General features: G+C 32.8%; 2 protein-coding genes across 6 annotated transcripts; one reads left to right on the top strand and one right to left on the bottom strand.

Moving 5' to 3' along the window:
• Positions 1–416: 416 nt before the first annotated feature.
• Positions 417–8,108, top strand: LOC108326032 (pumilio homolog 4). Of its 2 annotated transcripts, none has more exons than XM_017559266.2 (12): positions 417–585; positions 757–824; positions 1,176–1,841; positions 3,045–3,765; positions 3,881–4,466; positions 4,544–4,685; positions 4,792–4,899; positions 5,438–5,650; positions 5,749–5,859; positions 6,637–6,831; positions 7,177–7,351; positions 7,665–8,108. In XM_017559266.2, the coding sequence occupies exons 3-12, from the start codon at positions 1,176–1,178 to the stop codon at positions 7,688–7,690; spliced, it is 2,943 nt and encodes a 980-aa protein (XP_017414755.1). In that variant the 5' UTR covers positions 417–585; positions 757–824; the 3' UTR covers positions 7,691–8,108. The 2 variants fall into 2 exon arrangements, with proteins under 2 accessions (XP_017414755.1, XP_017414754.1); XM_017559265.2 differs by having other exon boundaries at positions 3,042–3,765.
• A 4,063-nt stretch (positions 8,109–12,171) lies between these two features.
• Positions 12,172–19,952, bottom strand: LOC108325025 (OVARIAN TUMOR DOMAIN-containing deubiquitinating enzyme 9). Of its 4 annotated transcripts, none has more exons than XM_017558003.2 (11): positions 19,787–19,952; positions 18,794–19,194; positions 18,449–18,684; positions 17,252–17,325; positions 16,409–16,463; positions 15,324–15,398; positions 15,162–15,235; positions 15,018–15,066; positions 14,049–14,133; positions 12,830–12,886; positions 12,172–12,368 (listed from the first exon to the last, which is right to left on the bottom strand). In XM_017558003.2, exons 2-11 carry the CDS (start codon positions 19,113–19,115, stop codon positions 12,313–12,315), a joined length of 1,083 nt encoding a protein of 360 aa, XP_017413492.1. In that variant the 5' UTR covers positions 19,116–19,194; positions 19,787–19,952; the 3' UTR covers positions 12,172–12,312. The 4 variants fall into 4 exon arrangements, with proteins under 4 accessions (XP_017413492.1, XP_052730919.1, XP_017413490.1 ...); XM_052874959.1 differs by having other exon boundaries at positions 18,449–18,558; positions 19,787–19,939; XM_017558001.2 differs by having other exon boundaries at positions 18,794–19,168; positions 19,787–19,939.
• Positions 19,953–20,338: the final 386 nt, after the last annotated feature.

The raw sequence follows: 20,338 nt of genomic DNA, 5'->3' as shown, positions 1-20,338 counted from the left end.
GTATAACATACACTGACTTTATTCTTTGTCATGTTTTATTCAATTTTAATCCAACTAAGAATCTTAAATTCTCAGTTATCATGATGCAGATATATTATAATATTACATTAAACAAATGGTGATAAGTAGTACATTAGAATTTGACTCAGACATGTCAATGAGTTACCTCCAAAATTGCTTATTAATATCCCAACGAGTTACCTCTAAAATTTTTAATACACTTTAAACCTTTCTCATAAATGTTATCAATTCCTACCAAAAATTCATAGGAATTAGACCGTGCCTTTAATTAAAAAAAATCCAAAAAGACTAAATTATCCTTTTATTATTATTATCTTATGATATTTAAAAGGCAAAAATAATAAAAAAAGCAAAAATTTGATGATCACTAACAATTATATATGTAATAACAGAAATGAAAGAAAAAGGCAATGTGATCAAATCGGCCCAAGGCCCACCGCATCATCATCATCATCTCTCTGCAAATAATCCCTTTTTTTCAGAATTCTTGTTTTGAAGATTTGGAACAGAAAACAAAGCAATTTCATTTTCAGCTTCCTCATCCTCACAACTCCATTCTGAACGGTAACTCTGATTCCCCTTTCATTAATCTCTGCAACTAGTTTTTCCTTAGAGGGAATATTGATTGATTTCTCTGCGTGATTTTTGTCGAAATGTGCAAGATTTACATGTTGATTTGCACGGAAGTGGTTGTCTGTCTTTTTTCCGTAATGGGTTTCTCGATTTTTGTTTCAGAAAGGATCGGATTTCGGGCTTTGTTTGGGTTGATGTGTGACGGTTGCGTTTGGGCTGTGGAGTCTTAGGTATGATTGTTTCCCCCTGTTATTGAAATTTCTTCATTGATTTGTGCATGTCAAATTTCTGTGTAAAAGGAAGAGAGAGAATGTAGTAAGGGTTGTGTTTGATGAAATGATGGGGCGGGGGATTTTCCTTTTGGACGATATAGTGAAAGAGAAGACACCGTGATTGTTATTTTATTTTTGTATTTTGCTTTTGTTTCCTCTGATTTCTTGGCACCGAGAAAGTGGATTAAGGTATGAAGTTGTCTTTTATTTTTTTATTTTTTTCATTGTGTTAATTTTTTTGTTTGGTTCAACTGTGATGGAATATTTTTTGGTGGCATTGGCTGGTGACTTCTAGTTTGGAAAATGCAGATGACCAGTGGGATTAAGGTAGATATGCAAACCTTGGATGACGATTTGCATCCTTTGCCGAATGGGACTGTTGAAGACTCTTTGCAGAGTGAGCTGGAAAAGATACTGCAAGAGCAGCGTAATCAGCAGTTTATCAATCGAGAGAGGGATTTCAATATTTGTAGGAGTGGAAGTGCGCCTCCAACAGTGGAGGGATCGTTGAGCGCTTTTGGGAGCCTTAGGAATTCTGATTTTGGGTTGATCAATGATAGGAGGAGTAGTAACAGTGGACTTTTGACTGAAGATGAGATCCGATCGCATCCTGCATACCTTTCGTATTACTACTCACATGAGAGTATAAATCCTAGGTTGCCTCCACCGTTGTTGTCGAAGGAAGACTGGCGTGTTGCACAAAGGTTTCACAGTGGTGGGTCTTCAATTGAGGGATTTGGGGACTGGAGGAAGAATTTGGCCACAAATGGCGATAGTTCATCGCTATTTTCAATGCAACCAAGATTTTCTGTGCAACAGGCAGAAAATGATTTGATGGAACTGAGAAAAACCAGTGGATGGAATGTCTCTAGGCAGGCTTCAAATCAGATTCTGGACAGACACATGGATGTTTTGACAAGAATGTCAGGTGCTGGTCTTGGTGGGAGGAGAATGGGTTTCACTGACATCATTCAGGTAATTAATTTTAAAGTTATTTAAAAGCTGGTCTTTGAAAATATGATTTTTAACTGAATCCAACTATTGTTGTTGTTGTTCCACGTGTAGTGATTTTTAATTCTAATTAAAACTTTTTCTGTGGGCACCTGAGAGGTTTCATTTTTTTTGTCACAACATTTTGACATCGATTAAGATGGTAAAAATTGATTTCACTATCAGCTTTATGCAATTGTATAATCAATTAAACTGTCGTCGATGAATTAACCATACCACACATAAGAATTTGCAGGATTCTCACTATTTTTCCTTTTGCGTTTTATTTTCAAACATGGACAATTGGTTTGTTATTTTGCCCGGGAAAAATTGGCTAACTATTCTAGTGGTTAGTGATTGCTAGTTGTTGGCGTGTTGTGATGGTTAAAGAAGCTTTGGGTGTAAGTTATTAAATACAGCTGCTTTTATCTAAGTTTTGCTAAAATTCTGCTGTCAACATTCCGTAACATACTGGAGATGTCTTCTTTTCTTAATCTGGAATCACTAGTTCATGTCCGTTTATCATATTCATATATGCAGTATACTAGATACTAATAGCCAAAACTATATAAAAACTAGTGGTGCGTAGCACAGGAACTATTTCAAATTGCATTGAGCTACAAATTGCCTTGCATAAACTATGATACGGAGTGTTCTATCCTAACATGCAATGGGGCACTTGTCATCCATTACTTTCAAATGCTTCACCCATAAAAACATAAACGTGGCAATCACAAGAAAATTCTTTGTTTTTTGGACAAGCTAGAAATTTGATTGTTATGACTTACATACTTTGTATCTCAAAATGAGTTTTTCTAAAGTCTGATTAAATATTGGTTTTAGATAAAAAGTTTGAAGTACTTAGGGGCATTTCTAATTTTGGTGTCTGCCATGGTAGAGTGTCTGTAAATATTTATATTAATATTATTCTGGGTTTTCCAGGTGAAGTACATATTTCCTTTTAACATATCCTTCCTTATTCTTGAATTATTTGAATTTTGAAATTGTAAAGTGTCTTATTGATTTGGGTTTGAATTAGTGTTGTTAAATACATCTATTGTGATCATAATGTTATCATTATTCTCCAATCTCTACTAATTTAAGCTGATAAACTGATAGTTACTATTTTTCTCCCGATCTACCTTTGGTCCTATGTTATACTTTTAACTGAAGTTAGCATTTTAGCAGGAAGGATTTGAACAACCTGCTTCATTGTCCAGTACCATGTCACGTCCAGCAAGTCACAGTGCATTTGGTGATATTATGGGTTCCACTGGGATTGTTGATCATGAATCCTTTGAGGGCTTGCGTTCTTCAGCTTCTACTCCTGGTTTGGTTGGACTTCAGAACCATGGTGTAAATCTTTCTCCTAGTTTTGCATCTGCGGTGGGTACTTCTCTGTCAAGGGTGAAAACCCCAGAACCCCAGGTTATTGGGAGACCTGTTGGATCTGTAGCTCCACCATTGGCAAATAAAGTTTTCAATGAGAAAAGTGGTATTGGCTTGGGCACACAGCATGGCCACTCTTCCAATATGACTGATCTTAGTGATATGGTGTCATCTTTATCTGCGTTGAATTTATCAGGTTCTAGACATGCAGAGCAAGATAGTCTTTTGAAATCTAAGCTACAAATGGAAGTTGATAATCATGCTGATGTTCTTTTAAGCTCCCAATGTAATGTCAATTTGCCTAGACGACATGAGATTATGTCAAACCTGAACACCTATAGTTCAAATGAGCAAGTCAATCTACTGAAAAAAACCGCATCTTCTGCTAATCTTCGAGCAAATATGCATTCTAGTGGAAATGGCACAAGTTTGCCAACTGCAGACTTCACTGGCCATATTCCCAGTGCACATCTTGTAAACTCGAAATTGAATTCAATTTATAATAATAATCTTGAGACAGGTCACTCTCTTAGACTCCTTTGGATGTGTGTTTTTGTGAATTAAATCATTTAATTTATGTTTAGTGGAGTTTAGCTTGATTAGATTGCTTTAACAATTCAGCTTTTCCATTCCAGCTATGAGGCTTCGTAGGGATGGACAAAATTTAGATGCACAAGTAAACCAAGTTGGTCCTGAACTTCATTCCACAAGTCTGGACCCACGCTTCATCCAATGCTTGCAGCAGAGTTCTGATTATTCGATGCAAGGGATGAGTAGTTCTGGTCATCCTCTTCAAATAAGGAATTTCCCTGATCCTTCTTCACATGGAGATTTGGAGGGGCTTAGGAAAGCATATCTTGAGACACTTCTTACTCAACAAAAGCAACAGTTTGAACTTCCACTTCTGAGCAAATCTGGACTTAATAATGGGTTCTATGGGAATCAGCCATATGGTCTTGGCATGCCATATTCTGGAAAGCAGATTACAAATTCCACACTTCCTGCCCTTGGATCTGGAAATCCACTCTTTGAGAATGAACGCATATCACGCATAAATTCTATGATGAGAAGTTCAATGGGAGGTTCTGGTGGCTCATGGCATGCTGATATTGGCAATAATATGGATTCAAGATTTGCTTCATCCTTACTAGATGAATTCAAGAACAAGAAGACCAGACCTTTTGAACTTTCAGATATTGTTGACCACGTTGTTCAATTCAGGTATCAATCTTGCACCTGCACTATTTTTTTGGGCGTGGCTCTGGGAGTCTGAATTAATAATCTGTGTCGTAATGCAGCACTGATCAGTATGGTAGTCGCTTTATTCAGCAGAAATTAGAAACAGCATCAGCAGAAGAGAAGACCAAGATATTTCCTGAGATCATTCCTCATGCTCGTGCTTTGATGACTGATGTATTTGGCAATTATGTTATACAGAAAGTATAATTTGCTTCTACAACTGAATATACTGAGTACCCTCCTAAATATGCTATATTTTATTTGGTTATTGATTTAAGAATTTCACGCTTGACTTGCATTGGTGCAGTTTTTTGAGCATGGTACAGAAAGTCAAAGAAAGGAATTAGCCAGCCAACTTTCTGGTCATGTTTTACCTCTTAGTCTGCAAATGTATGGCTGCAGAGTGATTCAAAAGGTGCATAGCCTTGTATTTTCCCGTTATTTCCCTGTCTTGCACATTAACATATGCCTGAGTCTTAGAATCCCATTTCCTCAAATTTTTCGTAACCTTTTTCTTTCCCAAACTTTAGTCCGCTGTTTATAGGCACAAGTGATCTCTGTTTTTCACATCAGTAATTTTGGCTTAATTCCTTTTCAAACTGATGAATGTATGCTTTAATATCAAGTAAATAATGAAACACATGAGATACTCTTGTTTATTACTTTCTAATTTCCTCAGTACAGAAATTTTTTAGTTTGTTATTTATTTGATATTTTCCAGTGATATCTCTTCAAACTTATAAGGTTTAATAGTCCTTTGGTCCATATTAGAAATAAAAAAATGTTAATTTAGTTCTTATTTGGTTTATTGTGATTTGATAAATATTTATTGTTACAAGGTTAAAATTTTTAGGGTACTGATCCCCCTCCCATTTATTTATTCTCTTGATTATTTTCTTTTAGATAAGCTGAAACGAATGCACTATATCAAAATTAGCTAACTTTATTGACAGGCTTTGGAGGTTGTTGATGGGGATCAGCAGGGTCAGATGGTGTCTGAGCTCAATGGTGCAATAATGAAATGTGTACGCGATCAAAATGGGAACCATGTTATTCAGAAGTGTATAGAGTGTGTCCCTCAGGATAAAATCCAGTTTATTGTTTCATCCTTTTATGGCCAAGTTGTTGCACTTTCTACTCATCCCTATGGGTGCAGAGTTATTCAGGTCAGACTATTTGACATAGATTCTATTGAGGCTGTGATGCACTTTTTTTCTTTTAGCATTTTATTTAACTATTAACAGTTTACATGGGATTCAAACAGAGGGTTCTCGAACACTGTGATGATCTAAATACCCAACAAATTATAATGGATGAAATTATGCAATCTGTCAGCACTTTAGCACAGGATCAGTATGGAAATTATGTTATTCAGGTATGTATCTTTCAATATATGAACATTTTCTTATAGTATACAAAACACACGTGCACATTGGGGATGCAGATTTTATGGTTTGACACTTTGGTGCGTAATACCTTCCCTTGTAATATGCATTATAGTTTGGTACATTGGTTGTGTCTCCAATTTCAGAAAAGTATGGTGTTTCAATTTTGTCAAACAGCATTTTCTACTTCTGTCTTGTTCTAAGTGTTAGGTCTTTATTATTTGACCAGAAAATAGCATTTTAGATCTGATGCAATTTTCTATACTGTTAGTGCGGCTTACTTGTACGATATAACATTTTATGATGAAAAGGTCAATACCTTGGGCATGCTCATTTTTTCCAAAATTAAATGAAAAACACTATTGAGTAAAGTAAACTGATAAACTGCATTTATTGTGCTCATTTATTCTGTCATTGGCAACTGTTGTTCAAGTTTTATATTTTCTGTATGAGTTATTATTATATGGTGGTTTCATTATCAAGTGATACAAAACTAATATTATGATCTCATCCAGTTGATAATTCGATGTATTGAGTTTCATCTTATTGTTCTGAAGTTTTAGCACCAATTTACGTATTGAATATTAAGATGGCTTTTATTTGTTTTCATTTGTGGATACATAAACCTTAATTTTCCTTTTTTAAAAAAAAATTTACTCATTAAATATGCCAATTTGATTATGGTTGCTGTATAATAATATCTATTTTATGTTTATTGTTGTGTACTAATTCCTTTGATACTTCTACACCATACTTTTCTTTGCTAGCACATCGTGGAACATGGTAAACCACATGAACGGACTGCTATTATCAACAAGCTTGCCGGGCAGATTGTTAAGATGAGCCAGCAGAAGTTTGCTTCTAATGTTATAGAGAAGTGTTTGGCTTTTGGTAGTCCTGAAGAACGTCAGATTTTGGTGAATGAAATGCTTGGTACTTCTGACGAGAATGAGCCCTTACAGGTTTGGTTCCGTTCACTCTTATAATTCGAATTTCATGTTTTCCAAGGCTGGAAATTATCTGTTACTCAAACACTTTCATTCCATTTAATTTGGTGCTGAGGGAGGTTAGTTTGTAACTTTTATTTGTGTGCGATCATTATTCAAAAAAACTGTTCATACTTGTGTGTTCACTTCCCTTTCCTAACTGTTTTATTTGTTCTGCTAAAAATGAAGTTTTTAGGGAGAATGAACTATTTAAGAATTCCATTTATTTCTGATAGAAGGTCAAGTAGGAATTACGTTGTTGTGTTGTATATTGATCAATCTCGAGGTGCATAGTAAATAATGACATAACATAATTTGCAGGCTATGATGAAAGACCCTTTTGGAAATTATGTGGTGCAAAAGGTTCTTGAGACTTGTGATGATCGAAGTCTGGAGCTGATCCTTTCTCGCATCAAGGTTCACTTGAATGCCCTGAAGCGGTATACATACGGGAAACATATAGTTTCTCGCGTGGAGAAGCTCATAACCACTGGAGGTGAGGAATGGAAAGACTTAGGCTGTGTTTGATTTCTATGTTCAGAAACTTTTTTTAGTTTTTAAAACACAACTAAAGGTTGCTCATACAACCTGTGGAAAGTGATGCAAGATGAAAACCCAAAAAACACTTGTTTGGAGAAACAATTTTGAAATTTAATAGATCCGGGAATAGAATTTGATTGTCTAGAAGTGTGAAATTGTTTCTTAAAAGTTTTCTCAAAAGGAAAAATTGAGAAGTAGTGTTTTTCAAATGCTCTTATTTAAGTTTTCATTGCGTGTTTGTGAATTTTGATGAAGTGCCTTATTTGCAGAAAGGCGTATTGGATTGTTGGCCTAATGTAGTTCATCCTGAGGCGTCCAGAGATGGTGTTGGGGAGCAGTCTTTCTGCTATCCCAACCTTTTGTTTTGTACAGCTAACATGAATGTTTATATCACCAAGTGTCGCCTGCAAGCTTTACCGTATAAAGCATTGGAGATAAACACGGTCAGCTGAGCCATTAGAATAAATTATGTTTGTTATTTTGCTTGATTTCGTTACTATAACTTGACAGAAAAATCTCCGCAAGGAGAGTTAACATAGGATGTCAAGAATAGACGGCAATGTGTATTTATTGTGTATGTATATGAGGTCCATTGTCTGTAAAGAAAATAATGGTAAAATGACTTATTGCAGTATCCAAGAGTCATTATTAGATCAGGCTCTGAACTTCTATTTCATCTATGTAAATAATATGCTGCAAATTTCCTGGGTTGATCTTGTTTTCCTTGCCATGACACAACCTAATTGCACTTTCATTTATATTAGGATTCAGTTTCTTCACACTTAGAGTTATTTCATCATTATGGTAAAAGGTTTAAATCAAACTTTTGATAATATTATCTCCTTACAAATACTATGTTCAGTATTTTTATATTTGACGTACAAAAATGTAAGTTGAAGTTGTGGTTCAGTAGTAACCATAATTATAGTTGGGCGGTTTTTTTAATGTTCTTTTAAAAGGTTTTTCACCTTTTTCTGGAATGAGTTTTTTTGAAATATATTCTTTATATTTCAAAACAAATAAGAGATGATAGAAGAAATTTGTGGTGGACATAAAAATTTTTTGGAATATATTTTTTAACATTTCAGAATAAATAAGAGGTGGTGGGCATAAAATGAATGTCATATCGCTATAATTATGTTATTACACGACTCCACTTTTTATTGAAATATTTCTAAAGGTGGAATTGATAAAAATTTACACCATTGATCACCCAATTCGTTTTAAAACGTATAACTAATAGATTATAATTAATCATATTTTTTTAAAAAGTTATGGCCTCCCTTTTACAACCTCATTTAATTTTGTTATAGTTAATGTTATTGGAGAGAGTATTTACTAGTTTTGTGGAAAATTGATTTCCGCCGCATCTATTGTAAATAAATATATTTTTATATTATGATGTATACTAAGCAATAAATTAGCATAAAATATAAATATAAATAAAATGAAATTATATAATTTTTTTCGGCTCCAAGTATGCTATTTTTTTTTTCCACGAACATGTTAAGTACGTCATCACTTTCATCTGTCATAAAAAGAATAACATTAATTATAAAAAAAATATTATTTTTTCGACTATCAACATTTAAGTTTATGTTGTTCTCAAAGACTTAGTAAATTTTTAGCTCCTCGTATCTAAGAGTAAACATTCAAGACAAAATATTGAAAATAGTATTGAATGTTTTAAGAGATAAGTTTTACTTATTATACTATATAAGTAAAAATCATTATAATCTTTATCACAACTTATAACTTATTTAAATATATACTTTGCAATAAAACTTATAAAAAGTTTCCTGCGAGGAACTTATCATTTGACTCTTTACATGCTTAATATTTAAAAAAATGCTTTATATATATATATATAAATTTTACTTTATAAGTAGGTAGTATGAAATCGAATTAAATTTAAAGTTTATTTTTTAATATTGAGTTTTTTTACCTTACATATATATGTATATATATTTTACTTTATAAAGTTAAATTAAACTTAAAAGTCTATTTTTTAACATTATGATTACGAGTTTTTTCACTCTTGTAGAATCTTTAAATATTCTTTTATCCATCCTCATTAAAAGTTTAAAAAAGAGTTAGTCACTTCTTTCACAAGAAACATCCAATACTTTTTCTACTAAAAAAAGTAAGAAAAATAGTGAAATATCATTAGAAAGATTTAGAAAAGGATAAATATATTTTTAATATTCAATGCTTGAGTTGTGTGTGCCGCTCGGTTGGATTCTGGATGTTGTTCGATTGGACTCTAGATACCGTTCAGTTGTACTCTTGATAGGGGGAGATAACTACAAAAGGCACTCTGACGCTCAAGTTAGGAGCGGTTTAATGAACTGTTTATCACAATTGAATATTTGAGTCTCGTAGAGTGTGAGTTGAACCTACCTGGCTTTTTCAGCATGGTTCTATATTTATAGGTTATCACAAGCCTAATAAAATATAAACAGACTTACCTTAAACAGATTTACTTTAAAATCCGGTTGGTTGCTCATAAACAGCTTTATGAATATCTTTAATCAGATATCTTTGATCATTTTATCCTCTAGTGGATTATTAGCCTAATCACTCAAATCTTGGTCCAATTGTGGTCCAACACCTTTCAACTTGGTTTGACCTGGTTGACTAGCGCTGTGGCCAACATCATTTAACCTGGTTTGTTGACGAGCGCTACTATAATAGATAGATCGATCAGTCTTGGATGCTAACCGTTCGGCCTAGATATCATACTATACACGTTCAATTGTGAAATAATTTATTTTTATAAAAATATTTGAAAGATTTGATGATAAAATGTTCTAACAGTTGTACTACTTAGAATGGTACAATTTCATGTATTACCTAAAAATTAAAAACGAGAAATTCTACTTAATTTGATTATAGTTGAAACATCAGTCACTTAGTTGAAACTAAGATGTTGACTATTACATCAAAATTGAAATATGATTGACTCGACATTAAATTTTTAACTAACATTGACAATAATTTTTTTTAGACTTAAATTGATTCTGGTTATTTTTAGTCAATATAGACTAGCATTATTCCTTAACCTCTATTAGTTAGAATTTCCGATGTATACTATCATGAATTATTTTAAACAGATTTCAAACAACTTTTTCAATGAAGGCCTAGGTTGCTTTTATTGAAACTATATTTTTCGGCCAACATTAAATGTTTTTTTTTTTGGTTAACAAGGGCAATTTTTTTATTCAGTCGATGCCATTTAGAGTTCTTTTATTCACAGTTATAAGATTACATTGTAATGAATATAAGGCAAAAAGTTTCGTCATTTTTAGAAGTTATTTTCTAAAATTGTTGAAATTATTTTTTCATCGCTCTAAACCTAATCGACAACAATATTTTTCCACAAGTGATAATTAAATATTATCTATTAAGGTGCAAAGGTTTACACGGAGAAAGGTTTATATTGAATGGGGTGAAATGGTGTCATAAGGAAAAAACACACTGCCAAGGATTGTTCTTTAAGAAAAAGGCAAGTTAGTGTTGTCAGTTTACAGTTTACGATGGTAGTTTTCACTATAGTTTCGATCAATTAAAGGTACGTAGTTTTGATTAAGGGATACAATTTCAAAGTCTATTTAAATTTTGTTCCTTTGCAAATTTGACATGATCCAAGAAGTGGGTTGGTTGTTTTCTAATCACATTCTTGTGGTTTATGGTGCCAAGGAAGTGGTGTTCTCTGATTTAGCGGAGATTGAGTCAGTGGTTTCACAATATGTGTATGACAATTGGACGCGTGGAGTCAAGTTTTTTTTTTTATTTTGTGTTTCTGGAGTTGCTTAAAAGAGGTTAAAGGGGGTATATGCAAGGGATCTTAGTTGTGGAAGAGCTTTTAGATGTTTTCGAAACGGATGCTAGGACTACCACCTAGAATGGAGGTGGAATTAACTATTGATTTGGTGTTAGGGATAGGACCATGAGTTTATTTTGGGATGGCTATTGCCAAATTAGTGATGTTGAAAAAGTGGTTGTTTGTCAAGCTATCCAAGAAAGAGTTTTGATTATGGAAAGTGTATCTATTAAGGTTGGTGGATCTCATCAGTGGAAATAGTGGGAAGAAAGGGAAATTTTAAAGATATCACTGAAGTAAGAAGTTTCAGTTGTATTATTCATTTAATAAGTTTTATCAAAGTTTTTTAAGGGTGGTCATTTCTTTGTCACAATTGACATGAAAGGATAATTCATTTAAGTAAACAAAAAAATATAAAGAGAGTTTTCAGAAAGTTAAATAAGAGGTTGATTGGCATTTCAGTGTTGACTATGTTTGACATTGGAAAGCTCTTAACGCACTAAAAGTGTGAAATGTGGTTTGGATACACGTTATCTTTAAGAAGTTCAGTTAAACGTGTTCAGTGATCATAGAGAGATAGAAGTGTGGGGTTGATAAGAGGAAGATGACCAGGAGACAAAGTTAAATTCTATGAATTCACAATTATGTTGTCATGGCGTTGAGCCATGGTGGCGATGAGTGCCAACTTTAAAATCTCAAGTCAGAGAGTTTTAATGGTCTTGACATTAATGGTTTTAAAATCTCAAAGTTAAATTTAATAACTTATTGTTTTACCAAACAAAACATTAAAAAATAAAATAAATTAAAATGAAAACAACTTAAATTCAGGATATTAAGTTTCTTGAAAATTGTAAAACTTCCTTCTAAAACAGGTCCCTATTCAATCATTCTTCAAAACTACGCAAGAAAAAGTAGCATAAATAAAATAAATATATACAAAAGAATAAATCATATACATAAAATGAAAATGTTCATATATACAAAATAATGGAGGTAGCGTTAGCAACAGCCCTAAAAACATTAAAAGCTCAAATAATTACAATGCCGATTGAAGCCACTACTCATGTATAAAATTAAAATGTGACTGACTGTACCTAAGCACCAAAATTCCACCATTTCTTCTTTTTCCTGGTCTGAAATGAGGGCAATTCTGAATATGAAAAGACATGCTAAACATTAGTGCCAAGTCACTTTCAGCAATCAGTAGGGAAAAATTAGCAATGTTCTTTTTCATTTTCAGTGCTGATTAGAGAACAAAAGAGGAAAAGCCTCTAAATATTTCTCCGGGTAAAAGTAAAACTATAATCACAGGTGACTGCAACTCATAAAGTCCTAATACCACATGCTCCAACTTCGAAAATCAAATAGTGTATTATCCCACAAGGGGTGAAATTCAGTATTGCAATTGTTGGCTAAAGATCTTTAGCTGTATGTCTACTGTTTGGTAAAACAGGATTCATGGCAAAGCGTTAGAGGACATGGTGGTATAAAGATTTAATAGAGAATTATCAAGATTATAAAAAATGTATGTGGAAATACATTAATTATAAACGTCTAATTTTTTAAGAGCTTCAACTTGTATTCTATTCATATAGAAATTAAAGATGTTACCTCCTTCTGGATAGATTGAGTTGTAATGCACCTCTGCCCAAAAGCTCAGAAATATCACTGCAGAAATCGCACAAGTTACAAAATAAGCATGCTGCTGAAGCATAACTCCAAAGACTATCGGTACATGTCACGCATTTTGCACCATAGTAGACACATTAAGGTTTGTTTACTTCTGTTTCCGTTTTTTTAATTACAAAACTGTCACTTTATTTTCATCTGTTTCTTGCTTTCAAAGAATTGACCACGAATTAGAGTATACGAAAAAAGAGAGGTTATTTTCATTATAAACAAGAAACACAATGAAAATCAGGTGATAACTTTATAAATAAAAGTGAAGACAGAAAACATTTTCTCGAAAACAAATGGGCCCTAACTTTTCTATACATCTGCATAGTTATTACTACTATAGGATTCATTGTTAGTGTATCATGTGAAACTGCTACTATAAGATCTATTCAGTAACAAATCGAAATATCTATAATAATTAATTTATCAAATAAAACAATTTTAATAAAATATTACATAATTTTTTTTAATACATATATATATATATACATACATATATATATATATACATATATATATACATACATACATATATATATATACATATATATATATATACATATATATATATATACATATATATATATACATATATATATATACATATATATATATATATATATATATATATATATATATATATATATATATATATATATATATATACACAACCAATGGCTGTTGGCCATTATACAACAAAAACCTTATATCCCTTGGTAAGGTCGGGTACATAAATAAAAAGAACATCATTCTACTCGGTTAAGAACCAAAATACTTAGAGATATAATGCCCCATGAAATCCATCTTAAACAAATTCTTCCAATTTCTTCTTAGTTTCTCTCTCCCCATTTTCGCATGACTTAAAACCATGCAATCAACTTTCCACATGGGTGCTTCAAGTGATGTTCTTTGTATATATCTAAAAGACCTTGAGTATCATTTTTTATTTCCTTCAACAGTACCACACCAATATCTTCTCATTACAATTATTTCGTAACCCTTCTCCATGATAATGTAAGTAACCAACAAGTTGGTTTTCCAAAGTTATGTGCATCACCACATTAGTTCTTTAAGAATTAGTTGTCAAATTATTCTGTCACTCACATGCACAGACATATATACATATACTAAACAAGTGCTAATACAATCTTACCTCTTCCAGACTTCTGTATCTGTGGAAGAATCTCTATGTAACACGTGTCCTTAAAAGATGTAATAACAAGAATTTTGACACCATACTGAAAGGACATATCAGAAATTACCATATCAGTCACAAAGATAAATGAGAATAAATCAACAAAATGGTTATCAGATTTTATACACCATTTCAAACATATGATATACTGTTTAAATTCTACCCAGGATACTCATTTTGTTCATAACTCCTACGGAATGCAAGCAATAGATCTCCAAAACAATAATATAACTACAAAATTTTACATCAACAAATTTGGAAAGTAAATATCACCATTCATAACCACTTTCATATTTAGTCCTAGAACTTTGGTATCCTGAAGCGACCTTGTACTTTGACTGATTTCAGTCAAGATGGGCAGACTCAGTTAAGGGGACAAAGCTCTCTTAGCTCCCGACCTTTATGGCAGTTTTAAACCCCCAAATCATTTTTCATTAAATATAAAGATTATAATTCAAATCATTTAAAACCTTGGATAAAACAGTGATGAAATAAAATAATAGCTTGAAACATTTGAACTTTAAAAGTAACAGTAGTATTTTACTTTGTAAACTATTTCCAGTACTAGTTATTTTATGTTTAGGCCTCGTGACAGCTGTACTGTTATAACCTGTTAATATGTTATAGTTTATTAAACTCCGAGAGTTAGACAAATATATACAGCTTGTCTTTCACCTATTGTAAGTTGGCTAATTCATTGTACCTGAGGATACAGAAACTCTTCCCTTATTTCTCTCTGAACTTTTTAACAAAATAAATGCCCAAAAAACCAGTATTATTTTGTTTAACTAATACATTCGGAAAGATTTTCCACTTTGAAATTTCAACTACGTTTGCAAAGGCATTAGACAGCATAGACAATAAAAAAAGGAAGAAAAGTATTATATGGGAGGCAAAATAAAATGGAAACCATTTATTTTCTCGTACCCAATCTGCAGCCGCCTGCAATGTGACATGATCACCCCATTCACCACTCCTGGTACATCCACACAGAAAGCTATCAGTAAACACATAATCTAATGAAGCCACACCAACAAAAATAAGATGGCATGATGAGAAATAAGAACATACTTGCTCATCTTCTTCAAATAATCACTATAACCCATGGGAACATAACCAGAATACAGATCTGGGGAAGATTTGAGCTGACAAAGGACACAAATAAGTAATGTATGAATACCAATGAATATACGGCAGTGCACTCAAGAGGCAATACAAGATACACATATGAACCTGTTGAATAATCTGCTCCCGCACAAATTGGTGATGGTCTGGAGATCGATAGAGCTGGTCTGACAAAGAACGGAACTGAAATAATATGACTCCAATAAGGTGCATTTTCCATTGAAAGAGTATTATGACTAATGAGAATGAAATTTAATGATTCACTGACATGTAGTAATGCTCATAAAAATTATATTTAGAAAATTCAAAATGTTAGGTTATATAACTGTAAAAATTCCAACAAATACTCCACTACCAAAATAACAAAATTGTTAAATGGCAGTGACAGACAAAATCAACACAAATGATGAAACAAATGAGTGATAACCTACATAATAACAATGGAAAAAGGATTTAATACTGATTAACTTCAGTATGGAAAAAGTTTTACACAATCAACTAACCATGCGATCCACCAGTATAGAAATTAGTCTATTTCTAATCCTATTTATGAATAATGCACAGAACTTTAAAATAATCATGGACCAATTTAAAATCTAAAGAAACTAAAACACTTTTAATTCAAGCCACTAGTAAATGCACCACACACTATACATCAAGTTAATTTTGTCACTGGTAACTTAGGTTATTACTTAAATTTTAAATAGAGGTGGTGGAATTTGGAAATACTCCCATGTCTACTTACATAACAAAAAAGTTTAGCCAATATTTTTCCAGAATGAGTTGCTGCCATTATTATCAAGTGTGATTCCCATCAATGTTTTTATCCAACAACCCCTCCAAATCTTGACACATTTTCACTGGATTCCATCAAATTCTGGATTGCCTATTACTTCTTAAAGATTGTGATAAGGCTATTGGTATACATAGATGTTAGAAGCTTTCGAAGGAGTCATAGGAGTAGGCAGGTTCAGGCTTTTCCATAACTACCATGCAATGAAAAGGCATAAGTAGGGTGCATAGTTTGGGAGGTGCCAAACCCACCATGTTGCCAACCCTATTTTCACAAGATACAGCACCAAAGTCTAAATACGCTTTTCTCATAATAAACTTACAAATTCTATAGCAGGAAGAGATAAATTTTCAAATGCAGCAATTGAACTACATACCAATAATAAGGATAAAGAACCAACCTGGCAGTTACCATCTCCTTGAACCTTATTCTCAATCAGATCATATAACTGCAATCTAAGACCAAATTCTTAAATTTAGATAAATGCTCAATAACAAAAAGACAAAGATAAGGCATACGTTTTGCTCAAATTTAAATGCAAACTGAAGGAGAAATAAAAAGGAGAAAGAGGTAGATAGAACAATTTTTCTTCTATTTGACTAATTCGACCTCACTTGTCCAATATTCCCCTCAAACTCTTTCTTATTCCGATGGATTTGGACTAAAGGATAAAGAATATTACGGAGGTCTTCCCCACAGGCACATGTGGGAGATCTGATAAGAAATCATGTTGGTTGAGTTTTACATTTCAGACCTTCTTGAAATGGGAAAATGTTTAGGCCAAGAAAATTTTGTTTCTGTAGAAACTAAATCATGAAAGCACAACATTATTCAGAAGCTTCATCACAAAACACATGGGGTGATTTAATGGTTGATTCCTCTTCTCTCTAAGCATCAAAACTACAGTTGATAAGGTATACTTGGACCTTTTTTTATGAGTAATACTTTTGTCCCTCCACTCGGAATGCTTGATATTTTAAAAGAGGAAACATCTCTATTACACAAAGCAACTGGTCAACATTTCTGTAATACCAGTTTTCTGTTTCCCTGTTACTTTTTATTTTCAACTCTTGGGGATCAATTATCCTCACATCTCATTAAAGATACACAGGGCGGACTAAGACAGTTTTTTGTAATGCATGTGTGTTGGTGCTAGGGAGTTCTCTTCTAATAATTGTACAGAATTACACTTCTATATGGAAAACTACTTAAGCCAACAGATATAAAAACATAAAATGAAGACCTGTCTAGAAGCCTTTGATGATCTGATGTCTCTTCGTCATCAGATGGTATTTTTTCATTGGTTTTAGGAATATGCTGCAAACATGAGCAAGGGAAGTAAGCGCATAAAGTGTTATTTAAAGCAGAAATCTATATCTAGATAGTAATATTGATAACGTATCACACTTTAGTCTTGTACATAGCCGTCAAAAGCAGATAACAGCACAGATATAGCAGCCACTTTTATAAACTATAGAAACTCTTATGATTATAGTAATTCTACATTTATAGACTATGTACATATATGCTACATATTTTTTTCTATTAGGCTTAGTCCATATTTCTTTTATTATAAATAGAGGATCCTATGTGTACATTCAATACAAAAGAATTAATCTCATATATAATTTTCATTATATTCAACTCAGTATAAATATTTGTTTCTCTCATAATATACATATTAAAATTATGTATTCACGTTCATTTTAAATTTTAGAGTACCTTAGAGTATTATAAACTATAATAGTACAGTATATGATTAATAATAAATAAATAAAACAGCAAGAAAATCGTCTCAGATTGACGGACTGCTTGAGGTGGAGAGTGGGCCAATATGAGGATTAGACCCAACACCCTTTCTCACCCAATAAACAAAAAAAAAAGCCTCTTTCTATTTTCTCCCATTAGTTGTCACATCCTCACGCAAGAAAAAGAACTTAGCCTCTTTCTTCCATCAGCCCACAACTTCACCCCAACCATTTTTGTCACACTAGAAGTTGTACAACAGATGCAGAACAAAGGTTGCTAAGCAGAAGCCGATCACGTAGACTGTCCAGGGACAGTGCAAAAAAAGGTGCGGTGGCATAGCCCACAAATTGCAGTGATTTTTTGTGAATTGTGTCGTGAGGGCAGCAACAGCCAGGCACTCCATGATGAATGCCACAGGAGCTCTGTTCTGCCACCCCACAATTGTACCCTTATTGCTCATAATTGATTATTCTGTTCTAGTGTGTCTAAATTATAATTATGAAGCTTCAGCGTCACGTTTAATATTACAGTGTAAAGGGTGACACATAATTGTTATACATTGAATTTTGTTTCTCATGATCTGAGCATTAATTAGTATCAATCTGTTCCAACATTTATATCAACAAATAGTAGAAGATATACATCATGACCATAAAACAAAATTAAGTGGATGGACTAGAGCTACACTTACGGGGATGGGAACCATCTGGTATAATCTTTTGCCAACTTCGCCATCAAGAGAAGATTCGTCTGATATTTCCAATGAATCCCAGACATCATCTCTAGCAACAGGTACCTCTCCTGACCCAGAGGAACCAAAAACATGAATGTCATGCATATCATTTCCCCTTTCACTTGGACCATAATTCTCCACATCTTTCATATTGTACGATGACTCATCTACAGAGTTCTGACAAGACTCGTTTCCTAAATAGTGACAAATTTATCTCGACAGGTTTAGAAAATGTATTACATAAAAAATAAAACAAAACACAACTAAAAAAACAAAAAACTAATTCAGAAAGCAACTTTCTACCGTAATTATAGTTTCCATTTGAAGAATGAGGCCAATCTTGTGTATAGACAGATCCTTGCATTCCCTCATTCTGATAACTGGGTGTCCCAGAAGCTCCCATGGAGTCAAGTTGTGATAATTCTTCTTGATAAGCTCGTGCAACAGCCTCGTCATTCTCCACATACTCATGCTGACAGAATCCTTCTCTGACATATTCAACTCGACTAAAATCAGGATCATACTGGGTAAGAATACTAGGCGAACCATGATGGGAAAGCGTGCAAACATCTAGAAGGTGAAGACCCCAGCGAACAACATCAGGATCCATGTCATGTGTCGCCATCTGCCCACAAAACACATGTAACTCTAACTACTCCAGAAAGTAACTTGCTTTACCTGTATGCCTCTGAAGAGTTCAATTGCTGAAAATATATAAAGGTTGATAGTAAAAATGTGTAGGATGACCCCCCGCTTTAATACGTGTGATGCATATCATAGTGAAATAAATACAACCAATTTTACGCAAGGGCTAAAAAGAATAATATGATTAGATGATATTCTTTTTGTCTGACTATTAAAACACAATTCATAATGAAAATAATGAAAAGTACAAATGTATTATCATTCATCAAATCCGCCATAAAAAAAAACTTAGATCAGAAGCATCACACCAAACCAGTTTCCACCTACTCCAGAAAATGCTCAATCTAATCCAAAAAGCCACAAGAGAGGAAAATTGGGATATCATCCACCATTACGCCCACTAGAAGGCTAGTTTAACGTCAAGAAAGATGCTAAAAGATGAAAATTTAGCATGCAAAAGAAAAAGAGAACCCTTGATTTGCACTCCCAATGCATCAGAATTCCAAAGCGAAAACCTAGAATCATTAAAGAAAAACCCTAATACCTTATCCAGATTAAAAAATACCCGATCACCCAAAAAGAGGGGGAAAAGAGAAAAACACTTATAAATAAAATCGCGAGGAAGAGAGAACAGAAAAAATAGAGACAAACCTTGCAAAAAAGAAAACAAAGAACTGACAGGGAATAGGTATTGAAAAAAAGGGATGGGAATGGAGATGGAGAGCGTGAAAGGTTTGTTGAATGCTGAAGAAAACAGGACAATAAAATGCAGAATATCAGAGTAACCAAGCAACAAAAACTTGTTACCTTAACCCTGCAACCTCATAAGTAGTTTTCTATTTATAGTATAATTATATTAACTTAATTTAAATAATATCAGTAGTTTTTACTTTCAAAATTAATAAACAAGCACGATAAAATTTATTATAAGATTAAATTTTACCACAAGAAATCATTTTGGATAAATAAAATATTTTAAATATATCAAATATAATATGTTTCACATAAATCTCAACTAATATAAAGATATTTATTATTGGTGATAAAAAAATAAAACATAAAATTCAATTTACAAAATAAAAATATATATATTGTGGGTTAAAATAGGTTGTTTGAGATTATATTATAAAAAAACGTTAATATAGGTAGAAAGTGAAATATACATAAAATAGAAATATATTAAAAAAAAAGGAAATATTGTTA

This window comes from Vigna angularis, chromosome 3 (assembly GCF_016808095.1).
Source record: "Vigna angularis cultivar LongXiaoDou No.4 chromosome 3, ASM1680809v1, whole genome shotgun sequence".
NCBI lineage: Eukaryota > Viridiplantae > Streptophyta > Magnoliopsida > Fabales > Fabaceae > Vigna > Vigna angularis.
Note: the sequence above shows the minus strand (reverse complement) of the source record. Positions and strands in the feature narration are given on the sequence as shown.